We start from the raw sequence: 26,389 nt of genomic DNA, 5'->3' as shown, positions 1-26,389 counted from the left end.
TCGGATCGATGTTCGCTCGTGGCAAGTGCATATCCTTCTGGCGACGATCTGTCCATACCCCCACGAACCCAACGCGCCGTGTGTAGTACGAGTCCAAGGCTCAAGACACCATTATCGTCTATTTCCGCCACCTGAACGACCTGGCAGATTCCTGTTCGGAGTACCGCAGCTTACTGCACATGAGCGTTGCCGAAGCTGCAAGATGTGATGTCCGATGTGATAAAAAGAACCGACCAGGATCTACTGCAGATTGGTGGAAAGTGTTCCTGATCGCGAGAGCTCGCAGCCTCCCAAACACAAATGAGAGTTTCGCGGCAAGACGTACGCATCCGTGGCTGAAGAAGAAAGTTACCGGAGGAACCCGACCGCTCGCAGCAGCCCGACAGCCGGTCGGCAGACTCTGGAATCCTGCTTTCCATTCTGGCCACACAATTTCTTTGCATGCGCACCCTCTTAATCAAAGGACCAGTCCTAGACGCAGTGTCGGCCGTTGAAACTCGCCACCGTTACCCCATTGCTCACCCAGAGCGCGAACAGCTAATCTTTACACAAGATCCCAGTCCAACACGCTCGATGCCCGGCAAATGCTTTTCTCGTACGATGATCAACGCTCGCGCGATGCCGCAGCTACCCATTCCCCAATCCCAAAAGCAAGCCATAGGCCCAGAGCGCAACCTTTTGCAAAGTTTGGTTCGGAAAGCATGCAAGAAACCCATGCTTCTGCAGGCATGGTGCCCCCCCTCCTCCCCGAACGGAACCAGTCATGTTAGCATCGGCGGGCGCATGTAGCAATCCCCGGACGCTCCGTTGGTGCGAGGGCTCTGCATGAGCTGCGTTCCATGGTTCTCGAGTCTGGGTCGCACAACACGAGGGTTGGCGTTTTCGGAGAATTCTTCATCTAGGCGCTAATTTGAGATGCAGAGAATGCGCAGTAGGCTTGCTTGGTAGCGATGTAGTATCACGTTGTTTGTACGTAAGGGGTGTTCGTTGCTGGGCGCTTCTTGACTTGTAGGTTTATGGGAAGATTTCGGGAGTCAGAAGACGGATTTAGAGACCACCAGACGACGATATGTGGGTTACATGAAAGGATTTCCTCTGCTGATGTGCATTTCCCAACTCTGGATATCTCGCTCCAGATTTTCAATCTCATCATCTTCATCTGTGACTGCCTCAACATCCGTGTCATCAGCTGGGGAAATGACTGGTGAATCTATAATCCTCTTCCATCTTCCACTGCCCAAAAAAGCTCCAGGTTTAATCGGAATAATCGGTGCTCGAGTTGCTGTCCTTATCACTGCTAGTTCATTCATTAGCTCTTCCTCATCTCCATCTACCTCCCCCATTGCACTCCCATCCCATGCCTCATCATGACCATACCTATTCTCAGATACCGAATAATCCCTAGACTCACCAAATCCCTCCCTGCCTCTCCCCAAATAATAATCCACATCCTTCAAAATCCGCCACCTCATCACATCCCCAACTATAACCGTTTCCTTTAACGTCTTCCGAAAATCTAGTACTGTACAATACAAATCTAGCCAATCAGTCTCCTCATCCCCCTCGTCCTCATATTCTTCCTCATCCATACCCCCATCCTCCCCCTCCAGCCCCTCCTCCAGGCTCAAAACCATCCCTTGCCCACACTGCGCAGCCACGGCATCCAACAAAAGCCGCCTCAGTCCCCTAACATACTCGTCCGTATTCCGCACACTGTCCGGCAGCCGTCGCACATCCGCCTGATCACACACATATTCCATATCCTGTGGTGTAATGCGCGAGACACGCGCATTTCTACCCGCCCCCGGGCGTACAGATTTCGCAAGCGTGTCATGGAGAGCGCGGATGGCGGCTTCGCAGTACGCCGGTACTCCTAAATGGGCGCCTAGGAGACAAGCTTCTACGTGTGTGCCTAGAGCGCGGTATCTGGGTGTGTGGGCGGCGGGGCTGTAGATGTTTGAGCGCATGTAGTGGACGTAGTTTGAGAAGTTGCGGGGGGTGAATTGGGGGAGGGCGATTGCGCTCGTTTTGGGTGAGGTGGAGATGAAGGTTGCGAAGTAGGAAGAGTGGTGGCAGAGGAGCGCTTTGGGAAGGGAGTAGATTTGTTGGAGAGTGTGAGCGGCGCCGATGGTGAGAGCGAGGTTGCCGGGGATGGGTGGGAGGTCTGGTTTAGAGGGGGATGAGGCGGAGCGGTAACCCAATGGGGGGTGCGATGATATGCTAGGTAGGGGGTCTACGAGAGTAGTTTCGCTGTTGGCCTCGGAGGGGGTGGAGTCGTTGACGCCCAGTTCGGTGATGCCGGTTATGTTGTCCTGAACAGCTGCTCCTTCAGTGCTTCTCCCATCAATACCCACAATGAGTTCTTCGGTGTAATCTTCAGTCAGTCCTTCGAGGAACTCTTCAAGGATCGCTTGAGTCTCAGAGTCGTAGTCTTCACCATCGCTTACGTCGTCAACACTCGTTATGATAGACAACGGCGACCTTTCACTGACAGTTCGTCGGCGAGGCATATCGCCTTTCCGAGAGACACAAGGCCGAACAAAAGACTGCTTCGTATTCGAGTCCCGGCGTTGTGAATAAAGGCGACGAAGACGACACGCGTGCAAGCTGTAACGGTAATGGTGACCTTCAGTGGGTGGGATGGAGTGTGAGTTTCCCAGACAAGAGTCCCTTCTTTGGTAAATGTGGACTTCGCTACCACATAACCCACGACCGTACTGCAATGACCCTTTGACTTGCCAAGTTCCTGGAAATATTGACACGCCTGATGTACAGTGATTGTATGTTTATTTGGTATATGTATCTCACAGAGCTAGTGTGAGGGTTGATTTGCAAAAAAAGAGATGAGACGTGAGAACAGACGTTGTGAAGATGTGAGCTTCATGTTCAATAAAGCAAACAGGGTCCGCGTCAAATCGAGCAATGGCAGGCACACATTCTGAGGAAGTGAAGATGCAGCGGATTAGAAGTTGCCATTGTATAAAAACGTAGCATCTACATGACATATGGCTTCACTCTGCGATCGTGGCCTGCTAATTTGCTGTCTGCCACATACACAGTAACTCGTGTTATTTTTTCTCACCCACACTCTCACTAAACCTTCACATATGTGAATCCAGCTCTGTCTACAGGATCAAGCAGTTGCCTTACTTACAACTCGTCCACCGTAGCGCTCTTGTCCCCGCCACTTCTCACCGAACTTATAGAACACTACCGGCACAGGTGCGAATGCAAGGGCGATGAGAGCGAGTAGCGAGAACGCCCAGCCAACCCCCAGATCCTGATACATCTTATGCGAGAATAGAGGCGCCAGACCACCGATAAGTGAGCGCATGACTGAGCAAGCAGCCATGCCGGAAGCAGAGTGAAGAGGATAAGCGTCGAGAATGTAAGTGCCAGTGAAGAACTGTGTCGCGTTAGCTGATGATGTCCCGAAATGTGGAGTCATTCAAAAGAGCTTACAATAGCGCTCATGGCTCCCATACCAAAGATCGTAGTTCCAATCAACGGGGCGATCCAATGCACAGCATGTTGAGCTGTCCATGCGTACATAAACAACCCGACGCTCACGAGCGGCCACCAGAAAATCATGGGGAGCAGTCGAATTTCAGGCCGCGTATCGTCTTTGAGTGCTCTACGCTTGACGAGGCTGTCGCTCATTACACTAGCTCCGACCATGCCGATGAGGTTTCCAACAGCAGTGCCCAGGTATGCCAGGCCAAGCTTCTTTGGAGCCCAATGGTACGTCTCTAGAAACGTGCTGGGAATGGTGGTGTACAAAATGTAAACATACCCGTACCCGACAGCTGTGAGTAGCGAGGTGAAGAAGATTGGACGCGAAAAGAATAGCATAGCGAAGGGCATGACCATCGCTTCGCGGAAAGCTTTGATCTTGTTCGCTCCGGGTCCAGTGTCCGACTTGGCTCGCAACGTCTTGTCACCCGTCTGTTTACGGAGATGTGCCGCTTTGCGCCGAAGAATGACTGGTTCGTACGTCTCTGACATGCAGATCATGCTGAGCAGTGTACCTGCTCCGCCGAGAATTCCGGTAAGGTAGAATACCCATCGCCAGCCTTGGGCTGCGTTGAGGTAGCTGCCTGCTGTAGGACTAATTGCAGGACCGAGATTGTATGCCATGCCTACCAATGCCATTGCTCGGCCACGCTCTTCCTTTGCTACGAGATCGGCAAGGCTGGATGGTGCCAGGGCAAATACGTTACTTGCACCTGCGCCTGCAAGGAAACGCAGGACCGCTAGCATACCGAGCGAGTTTGCGCGTCCACAGGCCAGAGTGCATACTGTGAAGAGCACATTGCCTGCATGGTATAGTGGCAGTCGACCATATTGTTCCGAAAGAGGACTGATGAGTAGCGGACCAAAAGCGTAGCCCAAGACGTAGACGCTGAGTACGAAGGCGGAAAGGTAGGCATCTGTGGAGGCAAAATCGGCCATGATATCCGGGATAGCTGGTGCAACTACAGAGGAGGTGAAAGGTCTGTCATATATTAGTAAACAACAACGATTGGAGCAAGGCGTGATACGTACGATACAAGACACAAGTAGAAGATGCATGCGATGTTGATCGTCTTCTTCCATGAAGGGAAGTTCCTTGGATTGGCCGCATCGTTCTCGCCTTGCCAGTTGACTATGTTCGAGTCGTTCTCGCTCAAGAAGTTTTTGACGACCTGGGTTGCACTGGAAGCGACGCTCGAATCGGGGTGGCTATAGACACTCGGTAGCTCTTCCTTCCGGTACATTGTACGTCTGCCCGTGTGGTAGGTAATGTACTGCTCGAACCTGTGGTTGAATCCACGGCAGACGGGTGTAGGCGAAGAAAAGTGTTTGGGTGCTAGTGGAGACGAAGGCGTAGCACTATTTGTAATCTCTGTACCCCCGTGTGAGTGAAAGGCCCCAACAGCAAGTGATCAACGTGAGGTGACTCTTTCGTTTCACACAAATGCTCCAGAGTTGGACGATGCAACGCCAAGGTGGCGCGACGTGTTGTATCACGTGTTACCCATTGGCCACGTGCCGTCTAATTGCGCACCCATGTGGAGGAGCAGTGAATGTGGAGGAAGTGACGACTTGGAGTGCGCCAAAACACTGCTAAAATTGGGAAGGCACGAACGAATCTAAATGAGCAACAACAACTGAAGACCACCACTACGATTGCTCCTTCCTCGTATGCACATCTACGACATCACTACCACCATTCAAGCATCTGTCAGATTCCACGGGGAACTTCTCAAGGCTTTCGTACCACTGCAGGGCACTGCCAATTAAGAATGCCCAACTGCCCCAGAAGGTACTGAGAGATGCCTGGTATTGCGTCCAGCTGCTACTGTCATATCCAAATCCTGGACACATGGTGAAACCTATGCCACCTACCAAGTTAAAAGCCCCTATCCACCAGCCTAGTGTCCGTGGTGCAGGCTTCCACCACTTGGACTGTGTCTCGAGCATGAAGAGGCAACCGGAGATGATGAATCCTAAGCCGCCAACAACTTGTGGTGTCCAGTAGAAGATGACTGTAATGGGCTTTGAAATCCTGTTGTAAATCCCAGGCAATGCAGTGAGACCGGCTACCCAGAAGATTGATGCGCCAAGCAGCTGCGATAAAGAAGCTAGGAAACCGAAATTGTGAATGTAGTGAGTCCGTAGTTCCTCGGTCGTCGGCCACCAAACCCACAAATGCTGCTGTGCCCGCTGTTCGCGATTCGAAGCGTATGTATGTCGACTTCCGTCGCCATATTGTCTGGTATGAGGGTGTGTGCAGTGCGACTTGGATGGCCATATCATGCCGCCGCCCACCTCTTCTTGATGCGATATGGCCTGCTCAACCACCCACCCAAAGCAACCAGATCTACCCTCATTCACAGCCTCTACTATCAACAGGACCGACCCAATCTCAAATACAGTCGCTCCAATGAACGCAGTTATACCCCCACCATACAGCTCCTCGGTCTTGAACTCGGTACCTGGCTGTACCAATGGCAGGTAGACGAAGAAGGCGTTGATCACCCATATTACGCTGCCTAGTGTAAAGACAAAGGCGACATCGTAGGAAACGTCCCATACGGGGCAGTATGTGAGCATACGCCAGATGTTGCGAGCGACGGTGCGAATCGATGAAGTTGGGCGTGGCGTGGTATGCTTTGATATGGCCGAGGTATTTTTTGTATCGATGACTACTGCGTGCCGTCCTTTGCGGTCGTTGCGCGAGGTCCACTTGAACCGAGCATCAGGCCGTGCCCCGTGGCGGTAGTGCGCTCGGGTTGGGTTCAGGAACGGAAGAGGGCCGGTGGCACCATCATGTTCGAGCTGCAGACGTGCCTCATGTCTCCCCGGTTCGCGGGCGGGGTGGAACGTTTTATTGCGTCTAGCTCTGCGCGCGGCGCCTGGTCTATGGGGCGGCTCCATTGACAGTTGAGCTATTGTGTTCAACGGCGTTGCTGCGCTACCTCGTAATGAGCGTCTTGTCAGCTGAGGTGGCTACGGCGTCAGTATGGATCAAATGATACTGCATTATTGCGACAACAGGGTCAACGCGGCAATACATTGTATTGCTACTCATAGGTAGACGCGCGTGAAGATGCCGCTTACGTCATTAAAGTGGCATGTCTTGTTCCAAGGCATCTCCCGAGGTCGCTAATGCTGAGTAAGCCCTTCTAGTCCTACCCGTCTGTCTCCTTGACAGCACGCGCAAAGTTGCAGGAGACTGATCGCGTGATAACACAAGCATTTCTAGCGAGCAAACTATTAGTAGTGGTGGTATATAGTAGCTTAGTCGTCCTTTTAGGTTCGACGGCCGATACTACTAAAAGTATTTCCACCATGACCCAGCCTTGTGATTGTACTAGCACGCTGCCTTCTATGATGAATACTATCACTAAATACGCTTGTATCTACTGCTATCTATCTCGCGACGAGTTCATATGGACTGCTGCTGATAGATGTCAAGATGTTCACTTGCAGTTACCCCGCGGCAACCTTACTCCGACCAGAGAATATGCATTCAGCCTTGCTTTCCCCCGTTCAGTGTGTACTCCCATGTTGAAAACGATATATAATTATGCTGATCATTCCATAGGAAGAATACAAAGACGACGTGAAACCTGCAAAGCTGATCTCTGATGTTAGTTTCCTCAAGTTACCACTTAAGCTCAGAAACATGGTCTACGGCTTCATATGCGATGAATTCAAACGTACTGGACTCCATTGGAAAGATTCAAATGACAACAATTTGCCCTTGTCCGAAGATTACGATCATCTCCACGATGAATTTACTTGGACGAAGAGATTTCTCCACCGGAATAAACCCCTACTCGTTACAACTCAATGGGATACTCAAACACCACATATGGACCCAACCCATGCGGCGTGACTGAGCATCAGAATTGCAGCATCATGCGAAAGTCCTCTATGCTCTTCCCCTCCAATTCCTCAACTCCATGAGAGGACCTGGGCCTTTCATCATACCACTGTCTCCTCGATATGCAAGCTTCGTGCGCAAGCTTCGTGCGCAAAGTCGCAGTTGCCATCTCACCCAGCATGAACAAATCTGAACCCTTGTACTAAAATCTACATATCTGGAAGCGCACGTTACAGGTTGCAGACCAGTTAACCAAAATCTTCCCAGATGTGCGTGTCATAACCCCCCTCCTCCACCAAAGCAGTCCCTTTCAAGACGATCCGCTGAACTACCCATATGTCGAAGCGGAAGTTCAAAGCTAAAAAGATGTTATTCGGATATTTAGCATCGATAATGGGGATATGACGCCCATACCGCGTCAATTAGAGTTGGTTCTGATATGGAGGCCAAGCCCATTCGTATTCGTTGATACGCCGCTAGTTATGGCCCTGCGGTACCTGCAAGAGGAATCATGACTGAGAAAAGAAAAAAATGACTGAGATGGTAGACAACAAGAATAAAGCATGTCCAAGGAATATGATTTGTGGGTATTTTGTGACCTCCAAAACTGTGATATACAACAGAAAGACATCAAATCTCTCACAGCCGCTTCCAGGAACCATAACCAAACGCCATCGCTACGCTAATCACACACATATACAGTATAGTACAGGGCCAGCCCAATCACTTTGTTCTTTGCTTCTTCACCTTCTCCCTTTCCTCGGCCTTCAGCCCCCTTACAAGCTGCCGTGTCATCATCCTCGAAACCTCCTTTGCATAGTCCTTCATCCTCATGTTGTTCTGTTCGTCTGGCGACTTGCCCTTGTACTGTTCTGCGCTATAAGGGGGCGGAGCATCCGTATACCGCACATACTGTGCTTCGATGCGCTGAGTGTTGGGGTCGGTAGACGAACTCGAGTTGGAGCGAGACGAGGCGTGGTCCGAAACGTGTGTCGAAGGAGAGGGGAAAGAATGGTATGATAGCGATCTCTGAGGTGCGTTTTGCTTTGTCTGGTTCTGTGACGGGTTTTGATGTGCAGCGGCTGCTTTGGCCACAGAGGACACAGAGTCGTGACGAGAAGAAATCCTTGAGTCTGGACATTCGCGCTCGTCAACACTGACTTCGGGGTAATGATCCATGATTTTGTTTTGGTAATGGAACAAATTATGATTTTAGGGTGTTGATGGTATGCATGAAATAGAACGCGGAAAGAAGTGTCCTTTTGAACACTTTACAAGCGCCTCGGTGACGATCAGTGCTATTGGCGCATTATGATGCAGGTCAAGGACATTAAGCGGTAGCCTACTCAACCAAGCACATGATGTGCCTGAAACAGACACACATCTGCAAGTCATCCCGCGACCGGCGACGTCATTCTGTGACCTGCGACGTCATTGGGGCGGCATCATGACCCAGCCACCGCATTCCAAAACGGGCAAGGAATCGAGTGGCTACAGACCTTACCTGATAATGTCTTCTATGGAATTCTTACAAGGCAGCAAAAATGCCACCAGAGTTGAGGTACGATATCGCTTAGGTAATTATTGATTTACTTTCAGAGCGTCTGATTTTTGTATTCGGCACAATATTCCAAGGTTGTGTGATACCCCAACCCAACCCAACCCAAACTAATCTCAAGTTGAGCATGCAGGTTGACCTTTCCCCTGAAAAGAACTATAAAATAACGCCGTGCCGTCCCCAGGCTTCCTGCCCCCAGGCTTCCTGCACCAGTATGAAGTGACTTCTACTTGGGCAAAATACATGTTCTGTTCGCTTAGGAACCAACCCTCCTCAGTTTAGCACACTCATCACCAATGCCGTGTATACTTACAGTCCTTCCTCCTCAGACGGGATACCTGGGGAAGTATGGAACGGGGGCTGACCCGAGAGAAGGGCTAGAACAGGTCTGCTAGTTTACTCGCCTTATTCACTCTTGTTGGGTAAATTTACAATATGGAGTAACACCGTAGAAGTCCCACAGGAGAGCATATAGTTGGGTGATGTTTTGAATTCGCTTCTTTTCATCGGCTTTCTCTTTACACGCCATTCGTTCTGGAATATCACATACCTATTACCTAATACTACCAACGCAATGCAACTCAAGATATTCGTCGTTGTGCTCTTTGTGGGGCTCAGCAAAGCCTTGAAAAACCCATGCCCCAAGACTGGAATATTGCATACTATCCAGGGCACATGCCAGCAGCCGGCTAATAGATGCATTTACCCCGACACAAGATGGGCCTGCGACCCCGGCTACGACCTAAGCAACAACAGGTTTTAAAGGATTGCAGAGACCGACCATTGTAATTTTGATACTTATTGTTCCAACTCGGTATGAACCCTATTACCAGTAAGAAATTCAAAGGCTATTGTACTAAGAATCTAATAAAGTGGTACTGCTGTCATAAAGGCTACTAGGTTGCACGTTGGCGTGGAGGAAGCCAAGGACGGATGGTGGCGCGGAGCCGCGATGATGTCACCCGCGTGCCGTGTTGCTCAAAACAGCCCTGGAAATCGGCCTAGATCATGTACTTTGAAACAAGCAAACCTGGCAAGAATGTTGGGTATCTGGGTCTACGGGGCGGACAATGCGTGGAATATGGCAGGTTACGACACGGGTATTGCGCGTAAGCAGGAGAGAAAAGCAGGTACTCATTGAATTACCAACCTCACGCCTTGGCCAAACCCTTGATTGTGTTCTTCAGCTTTCGTATAGCACGCGCTCCTTTCTTGTGGTCTTTGTGACGTTCTAGCTCAATATCTGTTGGAGCGTTGAAATTCCCACTTATTCGCCTGATCGCGCCTTGTTGGGAGTGGTGGGCTGACGAAGGCGTGTATTGGTGTTCAGCTGATGATAACCTGTTCGGACTTCGCGCATCATCGTCATTGTATGAGGATCTTAGATAGGCAGAAATGACTGCCTGTTGGCGTGAATCGGATGACTGTAGTGCTCGTGGTGGTGTCGATATGTGGGTCTGGTGTGAATCTGCGCGCTTGCGAGATGATGGCATATCTTGAGGTGAAGATATGTTGCCCGTCGAGTGTCTCGCTATCGAGATAAGTGGTGGGTTACCTAGGAATGGTAGATGTGACGTACTCCGATGCTGAGAGACATCCCCTTGCTCCTGCCTACTGGTTTTCTCCATTTCGGTGCACCTTGGTATAACCGGTGTCAAGTAGACAATGCTCAACACTCAACAAAATAGCAAACTGCCATGATTTAAAGATGAAACACACTCTTTACTTATCAAACCAACTTACCCAGGAATTACCACTTGAACAGAGAAACATGATAAGTCCCAAAAATCTAACGTCATCGGCTTTTCTCCAACCAAGTCGTGAACGAGCTACCGCCGCGGAGACAAGACGGGTAACCGGGCAATCTAAGCCCTGCCCACCATGCAGCTTGTAACCTTGGCTACATTTGATGTTCACTTAAGGTTACCGTGCATGGCATCGCACTCATAGTGTTGGCGTCATTCTGGAGGCCGCATCTGCAGGTCAAACGGCGCTTGGTGATGTGAATGGCGGGGTTGGATGCAGGGCGGCATTAGCGATGCATTACTAACAGTAGAACGGTGTATACGAAGAGATCTGCGCAGGCAAGCCATGCAGAGAATGTGGACATGGAAACGCAGGTCAGGCATACAGTACGCCAGATCGTGACGAAATATCGATGGTGTTGTGAACTCGGGGTTTCCACAAGCCTTGGAACCATGCATGTTTGGGAAGGACGTCGGAGATTACGACGCGGTGCCTCGCAGTACAATGAACCGATACGCGATATCGGTGAATGATCATAAAATAATGCGATAGGTATTCGCCTACCGTAAAAGTCGCGATTTGCAGTTTGTCAGGTCTAGAAGGCATCGAAAAGTGGGAGATCGAGACTACCCGGCTCGCCATCCGACCAGCACCCACCAATTCCCGAAGGGGTACCCACCAAACCACTGTAAAACACACAAGGCGATCCCCTCCTTCATCTCAAGAAACAAAACAATGCGCCCAAGTTGCCCTCCGCACGGCGCAAGAAATTGTCTCACCACCTGACAACCAGGGGTTTCCTCATCTCCCCCGCTTCGGACCCGTGGGTGCTGCACTGCCCCAACGTGGCGGAAAAGGTTGATCCGCACTTTTCGTATTGAGCCCTTAACACAAGCAATCACCTGTCGTTTACAAGACCTTTTTCGGTCCTAACACTGTCCATCGCCACGTATTTTGATGGCTTCTAAACAGTAGCGCAGCAGTACGTACTTTGTCCGGTGTCTATACATAGTAACGCACCAGCCACATGACCGCCTAACGAGCCTCTTGAACCACGGTTGGACCACGGCGCAGCGGAAGGTCTCGGCTGGCCTAACCACCAGTTCCACAGTGGGCCTCCGAGATGACGATGCGAGCGCTGACGCGGTTTTCCTATAGAGCGCAGCCCACATTTGGATTTGCATATAGGAGGTAGTAATAACAACTGATGATAAAAAAGGTTTTCCCGAACAGAAGCAAACTTCAGGGTTATACAAAGAAATATATTTGAGCAACGTCGATCAGAGCCCGGCATAGTTACTTATTTGCATCACATTTGTATTGATTACGAGAAAACTCCGACCGGGTACGAGGCCCAGAGTACGGACTGGAAAAGAGGAGAGACCGTGGGTATGTTGTTGGCAGCAACTCCGCCGGGGCGGGCCCAGACACATGTACCAAGCATGATCCCCAATGAAACAAACTGACAGGGCCTACGCAGCTTTCCCATCGTCCCGCACCGGCCCTAAAGTCTAAGAGCCCCGAGCATTCAATTCTGCCTTACCTTGTCTTACGTCGCCTCTCTCCCCTTGCGACCTTGACAACCAGACCAAATTAAAGCCACTACTCCACTCAACAAACCCAAACAAAATCACTTGGCCTTATCATTATCATCGTCAACAAGGAACGTTTGTACCACAATACCATACTCGAACCAAACTCTCAAGCCCCACCGCGACATCAATCTACGGCCCGACCCTTTCTCAACAACAAACAACAACGCGTGAGATCGGCATACAAAAAATACCCGAAATGGACGCACAACCCCATGCTCAGCGCTGCGAATCGCCACTCAACACGCCCACCTCACCGACGTCGTCATCAGGAGGATCGTACTTTGATTCATCCTCCTCCTCCAGCTCCTCCACCATATCCTCGCCACAAGTCCCCTTCCAGATCATCGTCACCTTCGACGGTAAGGTGCGCGAGATGCTGAGGATAGAGCGCGAGGTAGATGGAATGAGCCAACAACGCCGACCAAGGATGAAGCCGAGACCGAGATACTACTCCATGAGTGCGGAGCAGAGAGCGGTAGGCTACTAAAAAGGGCAATCGAAGATAAAGAAAAAAACATGGGGGCACCCGGGTGACATAAAATACTTGACATACTAGTGTACAAAGGCCACTGTATTCGCCAGACATGCCTGTTAGTTGCTCACCAACACTGTTAAGTATTTCATGTCACCCAGGTGGAGGCACTGTGATTCAGGGTTGGTTCGAGGCGAGGCGAAAAGAGCATTTACGATCGGTAATGAAGTACACATATTGGAATGGAGAGATGGAAAAGCGGCTATTGCTCAGGGCGTTATAGTGGGATCTTTTGCGCGAAAGTGCCTGCACCAGGACCATCAGTCAGGAGCACGGCCAGTAATTGTAGATGGGACGAGGACATGAACTTACTGGAAGTGTGCTGGACATGTTGCAAGACATCCATGCTACCGGTTTGTCCGCCTTTAGCCCCGTTTCGGCTTCTTGAGACCAAGCCAGCGTAGTACTAGCGAACGCGATTTCCTCTTCCTGTTTTCGGGGTTGGGAGATGGCAGGAAATCAAGACTAGTATTATCACCCCTATTGTCGGAATCAGAATCCTGAGGATCAGATGCAGTTTCGTCCGGAGGGTAGGGGCCTTTCGTCTGGTGTTGAATGCTGACCATCCACGTCGTCTGTGCCTGCCCTACAATGTGCTTCGAGACCATGACGGTATTGGTGACCTTCTGGACGCAGGAAATGATCATCTTATCGTTTTTGTCGCAAGCTCCTCGATTTGACGGATGTCTCGAAAGAAAGTCATAAGCACTCATACAACTGATACGGAACTTGCGTAATTCGGTGGCAAGTGGACTCCCACCCTCTTTTTCAAGCAAATCGGCCGCGGCATCGACCATTGTACTCAGAGTTCTATAATTAATACCAGCCTGCAAGTCGTCTGGGCACATAACGACGATGAGATCCTGGGGAGTCTCATGGTGGCCCGTTGGAGGAAGAAGATGCCCAGCTGATCGATAGGTAACGAGGCGGATGGAGAAGGAATGAGGTGATTGAATGGTTTCGCAATTGAGTCTACTTGGCCGACGCGGAAGCGATCTACTTGGCCTAAGCAGTGGAAATTGGTCAAGCGACCGGTGATTAATCTGCCCTGGAAGGTCCTCCTGTCGCTTGGCCTCTCTTTCTTAAGATATCGAAGCTTATACCGGTCTTTCGGGACATTTTTGCTGCAAATCTGAGGCTGCTGTTGGACCATCTGATGATATGTCGTAGATAGACTTCCTTGATATTTGGTAAGACAATTATATTCATAGGTATACTCGCTATCAAGCGTCGCTCTAAACAAGCTGTACATGTCTTTGAGCTCACGAACTTCGAACTCGAGTCGGTCTTGTTGTCCAAGCAGCGTTACTGTCAAGCAAGGACTTGAGGTTTCATCGGTCTTGCTAATCAAGATCAAGGCGCGCTTGCTGATATTGGTTTTGCTCCTTTCGTGGCCCTATGAAGTAGTCAGGGTTTGAGGGGATGATATCTTTCCTGTTCTGGGCATACCTGCAGATACATATTGCGAAAACACCCGCTAGAAGTGGTCGATATAAACCATGAATTTTGAGGCCAAAGGAACTCCGAAACAACTTCGATGGCTTTGAGAGAGTCCAGTATCAACAGTTCGGCGCCCGCGTTGATCTCCGGGATGTGGCGATTACTGACTTGTAGCTCTTTAAAGCGCTGAAGATATTGAAGCTGTCGCAACTGATGCAGCTTCTTCTTGAGAGACAGGGGGTTAACACTGTAGGTAATAGGCCGTTCTGATCTGGTTGAGGAGTTTTGTTGCCCCATGATTGCGTATGCAGGCAGTATCGGTAGTGTGAGGGTGATTCACCAGGAGACCTCAATAATGAACCTAAGAAGAAAATGCTTCATCAGCTCCTAGAATACGCACTTACTAGTTAGAACAAGCTATTAATACGCTTAAAATGCTTCTTACCTGTGATTGTAATCGTAATGTGCGATGTATCTACTTTCACTGACTCCTGCTGTCTCTACAGTCGTAGCGGTGAAAGGGAAACTCCAAGCTCCAGAGCAAGCCGTATTCGATGAAAAGAGTATAATCAAAAACGGAGTAACATAAATATTCAGACGTTAAACGAGTGAATCCTGTCACAGTACCTGTGTGCAGGAAGGAAGAGATGAGGGAGAGAATATGGAATGAAATAAAAGGACTTTTCCGCACTCTTTTAGTGTTGAGTACCTAGGTACGCTTGTCTCAAATTAAATAGACATTGTAATGGCGTATGTTGCATAAACCGGTAACATGAAGTTATCGGGGTCGTAATCAAGTGTTGAGGCTTCTAGAGGGTTGTCTTTGTCGTATTTTGACCTTATATGTTGCTTTTAGCGTATCCGAATCGGGTTACACACACGATTTTGGCCAGGTCAGGGTACGACGATAAATCATTTGTCGAATAACCGTAATCGTTATCATGTGAGCGTTATGTGAGGCTGTTGATCGTTTCTCTAATACCTCATCGGCAGCTCCCAGAGAGACCACCATGCCTTTTCCCTGCATCACCATCCCTGATCGTCCGGAGTAGACTTGTGGTTCGCACTGAAACTATTATTTATGGTGTTGTGACGTTGCCTAAGAAAAGATTTTGGATGATTGCAATGGTTAATACGGCCGCAGTGATGTAAGCGGGTGTAAGTTCTTGCGACCGCGAAGTTGGTGCGTCACTATATCAAGGGCTTTGACGCAGTCCACAGTGGGCCGCCACACTTGGAAGGAGACCCTAAGTTTATAGCCTTTCCGTACGCAGAGTAATAAATGATTAAAAAGACGAAGAAAAACTATAGAAACAAGGTTGTTGTACCTACAGATATTGGAGTTGTGTACCCGCTGCAGCCGAAGACAGCCCCTAGATTCTGTCAGTCGGCCGTTCGACCTGCCATAGACGTCTATTGCTCTTCGTGCAAGGCTATTATGCATTAGTATCGCACCATTTCTGGTTGTTTGCTTGTAGCTGGGTCAACTCAAAATAGCGCAGCCAGCACCACGTCACTGGAATGACATCGGTGTAATGATCATGACAAGAGTCTTACTGGACCTCTATTACGGCTAAGCACCAGTAGAAATTCTCAGGGTCAAATATTGAGATAAAAGCTTTTCAAAGTGGGCAAGTGTCGTAAGCTGATGCAGGGGAATGCATACACAGTGGTAGGTAAAGCAAATAACAATGTAGTTAGTTCCAACGTGACAGCAGACAATCAGATAAAAACAAAACAGCAAATTTTATTTTCGAGCGACAGACTATGCTGAAACCTGACCTGAAGCAGACTTTTTAGATTCTGTACAGGACGCAATGCAGAGATACAAAAGTGGAAGTCGTCACCTCCCCCTTAGATGCGCCTCGCACTTGCACTTGCCTGCGCCTGACCCCTTTGTTCCGATCAATGAAGGACTCCCATAAGAACCAGAAAACTCATGTACCCTTTCTCCACCGCTACCCTTGAAAAAAAAGTCGACATTACATTGCCCGACAACAGACTGGTCGTGATGCTTAGGAGCTCTTCTCCGGGGTAGACTTGGAAGACAAGCCCTCGAACATATCGACAAGGTTTCTAATAGCTCCACCAGCCTTGCGGAACTTGACGGTGGATGCGCTTGGAGCTTGCGGTAGTGTCATAGTGGGACGGACAGGTGAAGTCGCCAGTTCCTTGCGCCAGGGGATAGTAGGTGCCCACGACTTCTCTTTGGGGGTTGAGATGTCCTCTTGATCATTCTTGCTAATGTTGGCTTCATTAGACATCCCCGCAGATAGGATGCTCTCCGCTGGCGCGATGTCAGTGCCTAGGTCGATATCCTTAGCGTCATCGGCTTCCTCGACAGCCCCGGTATTTGCTAACACGTTGGTATGCGAGTTGATTTGCTGGGCGCAGAAGGCTTTGTAGACATCCTCGGTATCCCCAGACATGTTGTCGGGTGCTTGGGTTTCGACCTCGTCTTCGGCAGAGGACTCGACAACCGCGGTATCTGATGCGCCGCTGACCTTGAAGAACCCCAGGCTCACTTCGTTCTTATGGACAAACGAAGCAGAAAGCGAACGTAGATGTGTTGAGTTCTCAACAGCTATCAAGGTTGCGTCAGAGTCTCCTTCGTAGCCGGCTTGGTTGTGGCCGACTTCCTTCCTCCCTCTCGCAACTTTAGCCTCTTCCTCCCAGTCTTCTTCTCCGGAGATATCACCCGCCTGACTTAGCTCTTCTACTGCCATTGATCCCCCAAAAGATCTCTGCGGGATAGACGCACGCCTCGTGTAAATCCTGTTCTCGCCCTCGCCTTCCTCCATAAACACCCGCCCCACAATCGTCTTCGTCTTGTCCGTATTACCTGATAAGCTGCTGCACGACACCCTGATTTCTGTAGCCCTTAGGTCCCCGGTGTGTCCAGTGTACCGTATCAATTTCTCCTCGTCCACAGACGATGACGCAAAAAAGACAACGCCAGAAAGCATGTCCTCTGCCCGTAACTCACCAAAGTTTGAGCCGTCATAGACAACGACGTTTGCGCCGCTGTCGCCCATCCCCCGCCGGAAGCCTGTGATCTGCGCCGTTCGCAGCCTAGGCACCTTGTCTAGGCCTAAGAGGGCCTTGAGAATCTTGCCTGTAAGCGTTACGTCACATAAAAAATATGCGACAGGGTATCGTGAGGTAATGTTTGAACTGGAAGACATGATATCGATGAAGATGGTGGTGTAGGTGCAGTAAGGTAATGTGTAGTAGTAAGGTAAAGTTGTGACAGGATAATGTGCGTCGTAAAGCTGGAGAGTTGAGAGAGGTCAAGGTAGTCGAGGTGAGCAGCAGCAAGGTGGACAGGTGAGAGAGAAGCCTGCAGTCTAGCCCGGTTTCTGAACGTGGAGTGATGAAAGTGAAAGTGAAGGTATCTTACGCGCGCATGTACAGTCAACCGCATTAGGACAGCGACTCCCAAAACTACCGCTCCTAAACAATACCAAACAATGATAGGGAATGACTTTGATATCGTCACCTAACAGAACTTTAAAGTGCTCCTCGTCGAACTTCCCTCCCCACTTTTACAGGGCTTCCTCACCATGCAAACAAGTCGAGAGAAACATCCATAGACAAAAACGAAAAAACACCATTCATGATAATATCCTACACAGTATGCACGTGACGCCGGTATAAGCGTTACATACCCGTCTTGGGACCCACCCACCCCAGTTGTCATCCTCTCCCACGCGCCCAAGATACAAAGTTGTTCGCCGAGCAAATGCTATTCTACAAGAATGCGCAGCAAGACATGTGACTAGTTAAACGCTGGTATCGCCGTTGTGTGACGGACGGATTAGAAATAACCCCCAAGTTCCATATTCCGCAAAGAAAACTCCGTTGCTTTTTTATATCGTAGTCCCCACTCCCGACCTAGACAGACAGACGGGAAAACGATTACAAAGAAATCCTGAATGAGCATCATCATCATTTCCCTACGACTCCATCCCTGACCATGTTTAGTTTTCCTCTCTGTTTCCACATACAGTCGTCCATGGTATCCCTTGTTGTTGTTTTTGCTGGCCAGCCCAAAGGAGTGCATGGTTCCCACAAGCAGTCATCGTGAAAAGCCAAATGATCAAGTAGAAAAGCGATTAGGTTGAGTAGGAAAAGAATGACTGTCATGTGGTAGAGACCAAAGAGTACCAGGACTTTATAGCCCAGGTAGTGCAGTGGTGGAGAGTTGTTCGTCGCTAGCGTCTTAGGCTAGCGGTCGTGGGCTCTGCTGAGCATGAGTAAAGAGGGCGTTGAGAAGCCGTTCAACCTAGAAGACAGTGAATTAGCATTGCTGGTCAGTGTGTTCTTTAGGCGCATACGTACTTCAGGTGCCGCTTTGACAAACGGCAGGTCCCAGAACCCGTATGTACGGTTCTTAAGAATCTCCAGCAAGGTGATGATGAGGCCCCATGGGTGCGGGCGGTGGACCAACAGGCGCTCCAACAGCACTCGGATGATTGTCTCTTGAATCTCCAGAGCCAACGAGTCGTCGTTCGGCGGCCCGAAGAGGTGCAGCAGCGTGTAGCTGTAGAAATGAGTGTGTGTGTTGGGGAATCGCAGCTGGTTCGCAATTGCACTTATGAAGTGGAACCTCGCTTCAGGGTGCAAGTCCTTTACAAGCCTCTCAATAGCCTTCGTAGCTGGGCTCTCGGCGTCAAAGATAGGCGCACTGGCTGAACCAGCGCCTAAAGTTGAAATGCCAATGTACAGAGTGATTGCGTGTATCAGCTTCGGGTTCGCAGTCGTTGGGACGAGCTCGAAACCGGCAGACTTGGCCTCCGGATAGTACACTGCTTGACGGACCTTGTCAACATCCTGGTTCTTCAGCTCTGAACCCTTGAGCAGGTTGTCGATGGCGCCTTTGATGCCCGCCTCCGAAAGGATGTGTGCGATATCGGCACGTATGACCGGGGCTTGGAGATCATGCTCCAGACGGTCTGCCTTCAGTCCTGCGGTAAACGGGTCTGGCATTTCAAGGATCGTTGAAGGATATGCACTAACAATTAGGTTTCGAAGCTGTGTGCAGTGCATAGGAATGCTGTTGCAAAAGCGAAAGTGGTTCTCGACCAGAAACTCAGGAAAGTCGTGGTGTACAACTAACAAAACTCGCAGGACACCACGGTAGAATTGTTGAGCCATAATTGTTTCTCCCGTTGGCTTGATGAGCTTTCCAGTAAAAGTCAGAAGCGTCTCCACAAGCTGAGCGTACGCATCCCACCGCTTGTCGTCTTGACCCTCTTCTAACATGGCAGGAATGAAGATGCGGTGTGCCACCAGTGAAAGCCACGCAAAGGTGAATCTCTGAACGCGCAAAGGCTGGAGAGCTAGGAGAGCTCTAGCCACTGCAAGGAAAACGTCTGCCTTTTGGTCTTCTAAAGCCTCTTCCTTGACCGCATCGTTAAGGTGGAACAGGATAGCAGAGAAGAGCCTGAAGAAGACCTTTTGGCAGAAGGCGTCTCCTCGGGTGTTGTGATGATTGCAGAGAACGAGGACGACCACGACGAGTATCTGATCCAGGTATTTCGCTTTGTTCTCCTTGACCGGTCCGCCTTGCTCACCCTGCTCGCCTTGATAGACAACGAGATCGACGATCAGTCGTCCAAGCGCATCAATCTTGACAGTTGCAATGTCTTCGTTGCCACTGCCAAACGGAAGCGAATGTTCCTGCTCGTACGCGACTACGGAGGCATCAATGCAGGTCCGAATGAATATTATGGAAGATTCTTGAGTCTCCATGACCTTCTGCTGGTGGAGCTGGTAGATGAAAGCGCCCACCGTCTTCTTTGGCATGCTTTCCATTTGGAGATGTACCCACTCATCGAATACATACTCGAGCTGGTCCTTATGCCCGGTCGCTGGAGGGGTCAGTAACTGCTCGTTGGACGGTGCCTGCAGGTTGGCGAGAATGCGTTTGCCAAGTTCGAAGGTAGGCTCTTCTGCTAACCAGACGGTAAGAGCATCAATAGACATGGCAAAGTCCGCACGGAAAGCACTCGGGTGCTCATTCAATATGAGCTCGTCCATCAAGCTAGAGAGCATTTCTACCGCAGCGACGCGGCGATCCTGAATGGCCTTTGCAATGGTCGTGTTCAGGCGATGCATATCCATAAGGTTGACTTCCATAAGAGCCACCATAACGGTAGACTTGAAGATGCGGTCGTCTTCATGGAGGGTGGCCAACCACATCAGCACTTGACGGGAAGTCTGCACGGACAACTGGCACAGGTGGCTCAAAAGATGTGCCATAACCTCGACTTCCAAACGGCTTAAGGAGTCGGAAAAAAGATGATTAGTCACTTGACCGGCAATGCGGAATGCAAGGTTTTCCTTATTAGGTCCAGCATACTCAACGCTAGAAACGAGTTGATCGAAAACTTGGTGGACGTTGCTGCTTCCCGGCTGAAGGTCGCTTATGCGTTCTTCTGGTGCTTCCTTGACGACGCGGGTAAGTTCAATAAGAAGATCGTCCGTGCCACGCTGCCCACGTTCCAGACCAGGAGCCTCCATGTAGCCATTTGGTTGTTGCTGTTGCGTTAAGGCTGTATGGGGTGCTTGGAGGTTCTGAAGCCGAGGCTGTTGTGCTGGTTGTCGAGGCTCTGCCGGTGCAGCACCTGGAGTGGGAAGGTTTGGCACTGCCGCCGCAAATTGGTCTTGAAGTACGTCTGGAAGCTGCCGACCCCCATCCTGGGAAGGATTGTTAACGTGCGGAGCACCCCGCGACTGTCTACCAAACTCTTCGTAAATGGACAGCTGTTCCCTGTTCAAGCCACCCGGCATCTGCCTGTACGGCTCAGGGATGTAAAAGGCCCAGGGGCTGATGTTGGCGTCCTTGAAAGCCTCATTGGGACGGGAACTGCGGAACATTCGCCGCATGCGAACTGCGTCCTCGATTTGCATATCTATCTCAGCGAGAGATGACATCTCAGCAGCCTGCTCTACAGTGTTGCAGACAAGGTCGAGGTTGTCGTTGACAAACATAAGGATATGGCCCTCGGGAAGTCCTTGGTCGGGCAGATCTCTTGCTGTTACGCGAATGTTGTTCTGAATACTCATGCGTAGAGGCTCTTTGCAGGTGACGAGAGCTAGGGCGCCAGATAGAGCCTTGACCACAGTGTGCGCCGCATTGCGAAGCTTCTCCTCGTCTGGTTCCATAGCGAAATCCTTGTTGATCAATTGCGACGTTGAGATAGCGGCAATAGTAACAGAGCGTTCCACTACTGGCGCAATAATCTCCTGTATAGCTTGATTGACCGCAGTAAGGAAAATCTTCTTTAGTGCTGCTGGAGGAACTGCGCCATTTCCGGGTGGTGGGTATTGGAGCTGGTTGGTAAAGTCTGGCAGAGCTGCTGTGATTGCAGCAGACGAGAAGCGTTCGTTGGGACCTCTTGCGCCACGGTTCAGGCTCATGATGGAAAGATCTCCAAACGCTTCCATGCCGTCGGTGACCATCGCACCCAAGAACTCCTCATCCGCTGGGGGTCGTCCTCGGATAGTGTTTGTCGGATCGATATCCTTGTGGTCGAGCTCCAAGCCTTTGCAGAGTACTTCAATCTCAAATTTCTGGTTGAGTTTCAGGTCGGCAAAGTGATAGAGTTCCATAAGCACCCCCAGCATCTCTGTCAACCATGGATTAGGAGGCTTGAATATTGTGGACTTGGCAGCCTGCACCAGGACCTTGCAAGTAAAAGGTATCACGAGCAGCAGACGGTCTGTATCGTAGCCTTCGTGCAACAGATCTTTGAACGAGATGTTTCGGAACTTGATCGGCTGGTCCCGGGCGATGGTCAGAGATCCGAGCCAGGAGCCCAAATTCTTCAGATGACCACGTTCGGTAGAACCCAGCGTAGAGTCAGTGTTGAGCATGCGAATGACGCTTGCGTATGTCTCGCGAAGCACTTCTGCCCAGAGCATCTTGTCGTTGAATAGCTCGAGCATATCGAGATACAACTGCTGGAAGTTGGGCTGCATCTTGGCACGCTCCTCAACCAGGTAATTCGCAAACCACTGGTGATGCCTCTCCTCGACAGCTTCAGTGAGGTCGTTGATCTTGTCGCGCAAGTTACGTTCGGACACATTGTTCAGTACAAACAATACTTTGTCTTGAACCTCCTCGTCAGGGTCCTCGTACAGCTCCGGACGGAGTGGTGGATCAACATAGAGGCATGTGAACTTGGGTATGGCAGGTTCTTGGTGGATGGTATCCTCGATGCCATTACCGTTCGTCAGGCCTATGCCGTTATGTCCGTCACCGTTCACCTCTCCGACTTGTTGACCCACAACTTCCTCAGCCTTGACGAATATTTCAGTTCCTTGGAGCCCAGGAACAATGAGAAGCTGGTCGCAGTAGTTGGGCCATTCAGATAGTCGGTTTGAGAAGTGAATGAGTGCCTGGAGCCCGAACTTGTACATACTATCTTCAGGTCGGAACTCCTGCACGGCTTCTAAAACCATTGCCAGTCCAACTTGAAGTGCAATTCGCGATAGAAGGTTGAAGTTGATGATACCCCCGAAAAGTACAGCAGTGGTTGCTAATGCTTCTAGCGGGTATTCCCCAAAACAGTTGTACTCGTCGAAGAGGCCATGAATCATGCACGCAAAGAGGTCCTGATCAGCGGGATCGCGGGATTCTTTGTACTTTTTTAGTGCAGAGATGATGTCCCTGACATCGCTCTCGCCGCTGTACATGTTCTTGAAGTGCTCTTGCATCTTCTTGTCGGCATCTTCTGGAAGCGCATTACCGTTTTGGCCATTCGCATCGATTACGTCATCCACGCCTTCGCCGTAGTTTATCAACCGAGGATAGGCTTGGATACAGTTTCGCTGCAAGGGCAGCAGCTCATGCTCGGGTAGGCCACATTCTGCAAGAAACCAAAGCAGCGGATAGACTGTCTTCACAGCCAAAGGAAGACTGAGGGGCTGATGGTCGTCTCGTACACGCTGCATTTCTTCTTGGGCGCGCGCACTTAGGAAGTTGGTCAAGATGCGACGGAATAGTGGCCCAGCCTGGTCGAATGTTTGCTGTAACCAGGGCTCAACTTCGAACTTGCCACGGGCATGCGCCTGCGCAGCTAGGTCTAAGCTGATATCAGTATTGCTGCGAATCAGTGGCTCTAACCAGTGGTTAGCTTCCGCATGCTCAAGGACCAGGGTAAGAGTCATGGAGTCCGCGTTGTAGGCATCGACGAATCTGTCAACGAGCCACTGCATATCTTGTTGCCAGAGCCCATAGAGCACAAAGTTGTAGATGGGAAGTTTTTTGTGGAAATAGGGGTCGAAAAGCTGCTTCAACGCCTGCTCCTGCAAAGCACCCCATGGTTTTGGAACCGCTGCGGCCGCGACGAGGAACTCCGCCGTGTGAGGATTAATCACTTGTTCGGGTATGCTCATCAATTGTGCTGCATGATATGTCTCTGATGTCTGGAAGATCATGTTGAACAGCGCGGCTGTTGCGTCCAAGGAAACAAACGGATGCTTAACCGCTTGTTCCGCAAAGGCCTTGGCGTCCTCTGAAGCATTCTCGAATGTCTTCATTGAGTACGAGGTGCGTAATCGGGGAATCTGCGTCACGTCCAGCTCTTGCGGTGTACTAGACAGAAAAGCTACGACAAAGTACAGCTGCGTCAGGTTGTGCTGCCATTGTCCTCCCCAAAGCGCCTGTATATCGAACTTCTCGGTGTCCTGGGCGACGGGGAGCAGTGCATTGTATATGGCGAGGAACTGATGCCGTTCGATGTGTAGATGGTCTCGGTCGAAAGCAAGCACGACGTCTTGCCAGTCTATTCGCTGTCCGGCCCGGTGTTCGCGTAGCGCGGCTACAAAGTTTTTCGCGTTGTAGCCAGTGGAGAGGGCCAGGTAGAGTAAAACAGCGGAAATCTGCTGATAACTGATGTCGCGCGTTTCGGCCGACGCAAGCACCTCTTTGCATGCTTCGACGGTCGCCGTGCCTTGTGGTCCTGCCTGCTTGACTAGTTTGACAAGGGGGTTTCGCGAGCCGTCTGTGAGCTCGACGAGTATCAGCTTTGATTCGACCACGGGTGGAATTGGCTGCTGGAATTGCTGATAGTGCATCTGAACAGCGTATGCCAAGCTCATTTTCTTATCCTCATCCCATCCCGGGGGTGGATCTTGAAGTAGACGTTCGACAAGGGTGGCGACGTATTCAGGGCTCATATCGTCTTCGGCCGGTTGTGCAATGGTCACGAGCAGGTCGTCGCCTACTGTGGATAGGACAGCATCGGCTAATGAGCGTTAGTGCAGAGCTCTGTGAGGTGTTTAGATTCAAATGCCTACCTTTGGATCGCAGATCTGTCTTTCTGCATGCAAGTGCGAGCATCGTTTTCGAAATCAAGTCGAGCTTGAAGTGCGAGAGGAAGGTTGCTAGGTCGAAGTCGCGGAACAAGTCGCCCTCGCTGGAGCTAATTGATTCTGCGATCTTGTCTGCCTGCTCAGGATCCTGCCGTATCTTATGTACTTCTGAGAGGAGGATCTGATAGCTGCCATTGGGAGGATCGGGGCTGCGTGTGGCGGTACCGAAAATGGTGGCGGCATTGTTTTGCAACACGCGCCGAAAGTACTTTGAGAAGACCTCCATACCGTTTGAATCGACCAGCTAGGAGCGCGTCAGTAAATTCGATGGCAAAGGGAAGCACAGACAATGGGGGCAAACTCACCTTTCTGATCTGCTCGGTTTGCGTGTCCCACTTGGCGCGATCTTTGTCGTCCTTCACCGGGCCAAATTGACTCAGCAAGAGGAAGATTTGGGCAATGACAATGCGTGAAAGGTTCTGAGATGAAGCGCCAGAGGAATTGGCCGACGTGCTGGGCGAGCCCGTGGTGCTCGATATGGAAAGCGAGGGCGAGGCGCGGACAAGCTTGGAGGCTCCTCCGCCGCTGTTTGACTGTGCACCGGCGCCCTGAGTAGCGGCGGCGGCGGAGGAAGCCAGTTGCGAGGCAGCCTGGGGCGCTATGGTCCTGGTCCCTCTGGAGGACAGCAGCTGGCTGGCGGGGAGCTGCTGTCCTGCTGCGGGCGTGTAGGGCGACGACGTGGATGAGGCAACCGAAGACTTGCGGCTACCAACAAGGCGCGAAGATGCGGGTGGCAGAGCGGGGAATGACGACGTTATAGGCGATTGGTTGGCGCGGGGGGTGGTTGGGTGAGGGCGTGTTCGTGTTGCGCGGGTCGTGGGCAGAGGCAGCGGCAGTGGTTATGGGCGTGAGGCGTGTGCTTTGATTTTGTCTCGGGGGCGCCCCAGGGGTGTTGCAGGCTCATCGAAAGAGCCTTTCCATGAGTAGCGCGTCGTGAGCGAGAGAGAGGGGGGGATGATGGCCGTGTGAGATTTTGGGTACGGGTGTGATAGCCATACGTTCAAGGTGATGCACGAAGAGAGAAGCGGGCTTGGCACCATGAGTGAGGGACGGAGACCTGCCACGTTCCAAGCTTTTGGGCGTGCTTGCAGTTGCGATTTATTTGCTTTGCGCTGCAACTACCATGACCCGCATTGCAGCGCAGTCGATGCCATTCTACCTAATCATCTAACACTAGGTAGCAATCGACTGCCATTGTCCATCGCAGCTGCCAGGTGTGGTGAGGCTGCTCTTGCTCTTGCCGTCCACGGGTAGTAAGTACCCCACACTGCACCTTCCGCCATCCATGGGTGACTCTTCCGCCCAAACAGGCATGACCATGATAACGTCCCATGGTAATTGCCATCCGCTCTTCCAGCATGCATAGGCTTGTATCGGATTCCAAGGGAAATTGTGCATAATTCAACACTTGCTCGACGCGGCATCTTGTCCAAAGTGATGTCACGGGCACCCGGGTGTCATGAAATGCTGGACATGGCAGTGTAAAAAAGCCACTGTAGTCGCAAGACACGTCTAGTTGTTAGGTGCTTACCCACTATCATGAAATACTGGACATAGCAGTGTAAAAAAGCCACTGTAGTCGCCAGACACGTCTATTAGGTGCTTACCCTGTTCACCATTGTCTCTCCAATGTTCTCCGTTCTCCGCTGCCGTGAACAACAACAACAACAACAACAACACGCAACCTTGAGAAGCAAGGGCACCGGACTCACGACCGTAGAAAAGACAGGCCCAAAATATCATTTGCAGCCAAAATAGGGGTG

The 26,389-nt window shown here is 50.7% G+C and overlaps 9 protein-coding genes across 9 annotated transcripts; 1 reads left to right on the top strand and 8 right to left on the bottom strand.

Annotated features, from left to right (window-relative positions):
• Nucleotides 1–1,076: 1,076 nt before the first annotated feature.
• On the bottom strand, nt 1,077–2,510 carry PtrM4_148400 (uncharacterized protein; the record flags this gene model as incomplete). The annotated part of the gene is made up of 1 exon (XM_001938692.1): nt 1,077–2,510. The coding sequence occupies one exon, from the start codon at nt 2,508–2,510 to the stop codon at nt 1,077–1,079; it is 1,434 nt and encodes a 477-aa protein (XP_001938727.1).
• A 623-nt stretch (nt 2,511–3,133) lies between these two features.
• On the bottom strand, nt 3,134–4,757 carry PtrM4_148390 (uncharacterized protein; the record flags this gene model as incomplete). The annotated part of the gene is made up of 3 exons (XM_001938693.2): nt 3,134–3,406; nt 3,463–4,495; nt 4,546–4,757. 3 exons carry the CDS (start codon nt 4,755–4,757, stop codon nt 3,134–3,136), a joined length of 1,518 nt encoding a protein of 505 aa, XP_001938728.2.
• A 406-nt stretch (nt 4,758–5,163) lies between these two features.
• Nucleotides 5,164–6,420, bottom strand: PtrM4_148380 (uncharacterized protein; the record flags this gene model as incomplete). The annotated part of the gene is made up of 1 exon (XM_066109953.1): nt 5,164–6,420. One exon carries the CDS (start codon nt 6,418–6,420, stop codon nt 5,164–5,166), a length of 1,257 nt encoding a protein of 418 aa, XP_065959936.1.
• A 1,675-nt stretch (nt 6,421–8,095) lies between these two features.
• On the bottom strand, nt 8,096–8,551 carry PtrM4_148370 (uncharacterized protein; the record flags this gene model as incomplete). The annotated part of the gene is made up of 1 exon (XM_001938694.2): nt 8,096–8,551. One exon carries the CDS (start codon nt 8,549–8,551, stop codon nt 8,096–8,098), a length of 456 nt encoding a protein of 151 aa, XP_001938729.1.
• A 953-nt stretch (nt 8,552–9,504) lies between these two features.
• Nucleotides 9,505–9,693, top strand: PtrM4_148360 (uncharacterized protein; the record flags this gene model as incomplete). Its single annotated transcript, XM_066109952.1, has 1 exon — nt 9,505–9,693. The coding sequence occupies one exon, from the start codon at nt 9,505–9,507 to the stop codon at nt 9,691–9,693; it is 189 nt and encodes a 62-aa protein (XP_065959935.1).
• A 388-nt stretch (nt 9,694–10,081) lies between these two features.
• PtrM4_148350 (uncharacterized protein) lies at nt 10,082–10,558 on the bottom strand (the record flags this gene model as incomplete). Its single annotated transcript, XM_066109951.1, has 2 exons — nt 10,082–10,461; nt 10,510–10,558. 2 exons carry the CDS (start codon nt 10,556–10,558, stop codon nt 10,082–10,084), a joined length of 429 nt encoding a protein of 142 aa, XP_065959934.1.
• Nucleotides 10,559–13,168: 2,610 nt separating this feature from the next.
• On the bottom strand, nt 13,169–13,600 carry PtrM4_148340 (uncharacterized protein; the record flags this gene model as incomplete). Its single annotated transcript, XM_001938697.2, has 1 exon — nt 13,169–13,600. One exon carries the CDS (start codon nt 13,598–13,600, stop codon nt 13,169–13,171), a length of 432 nt encoding a protein of 143 aa, XP_001938732.2.
• Nucleotides 13,601–16,258: 2,658 nt separating this feature from the next.
• PtrM4_148330 (uncharacterized protein) lies at nt 16,259–17,667 on the bottom strand (the record flags this gene model as incomplete). The annotated part of the gene is made up of 2 exons (XM_066109950.1): nt 16,259–17,353; nt 17,644–17,667. The coding sequence occupies 2 exons, from the start codon at nt 17,665–17,667 to the stop codon at nt 16,259–16,261; spliced, it is 1,119 nt and encodes a 372-aa protein (XP_065959933.1).
• Nucleotides 17,668–18,465: 798 nt separating this feature from the next.
• Nucleotides 18,466–24,852, bottom strand: PtrM4_148320 (CDC39, Cell division control protein, negative regulator transcription; the record flags this gene model as incomplete). The annotated part of the gene is made up of 3 exons (XM_001938699.2): nt 18,466–18,528; nt 18,585–24,499; nt 24,552–24,852. 3 exons carry the CDS (start codon nt 24,850–24,852, stop codon nt 18,466–18,468), a joined length of 6,279 nt encoding a protein of 2,092 aa, XP_001938734.2.
• Nucleotides 24,853–26,389: the final 1,537 nt, after the last annotated feature.

This window comes from Pyrenophora tritici-repentis, chromosome 9 (genome assembly GCF_003171515.1).
Source record: "Pyrenophora tritici-repentis strain M4 chromosome 9, whole genome shotgun sequence".
Lineage (NCBI taxonomy): Eukaryota > Fungi > Ascomycota > Dothideomycetes > Pleosporales > Pleosporaceae > Pyrenophora > Pyrenophora tritici-repentis.
This window is presented reverse-complemented; position numbering and strand designations above follow the sequence as displayed.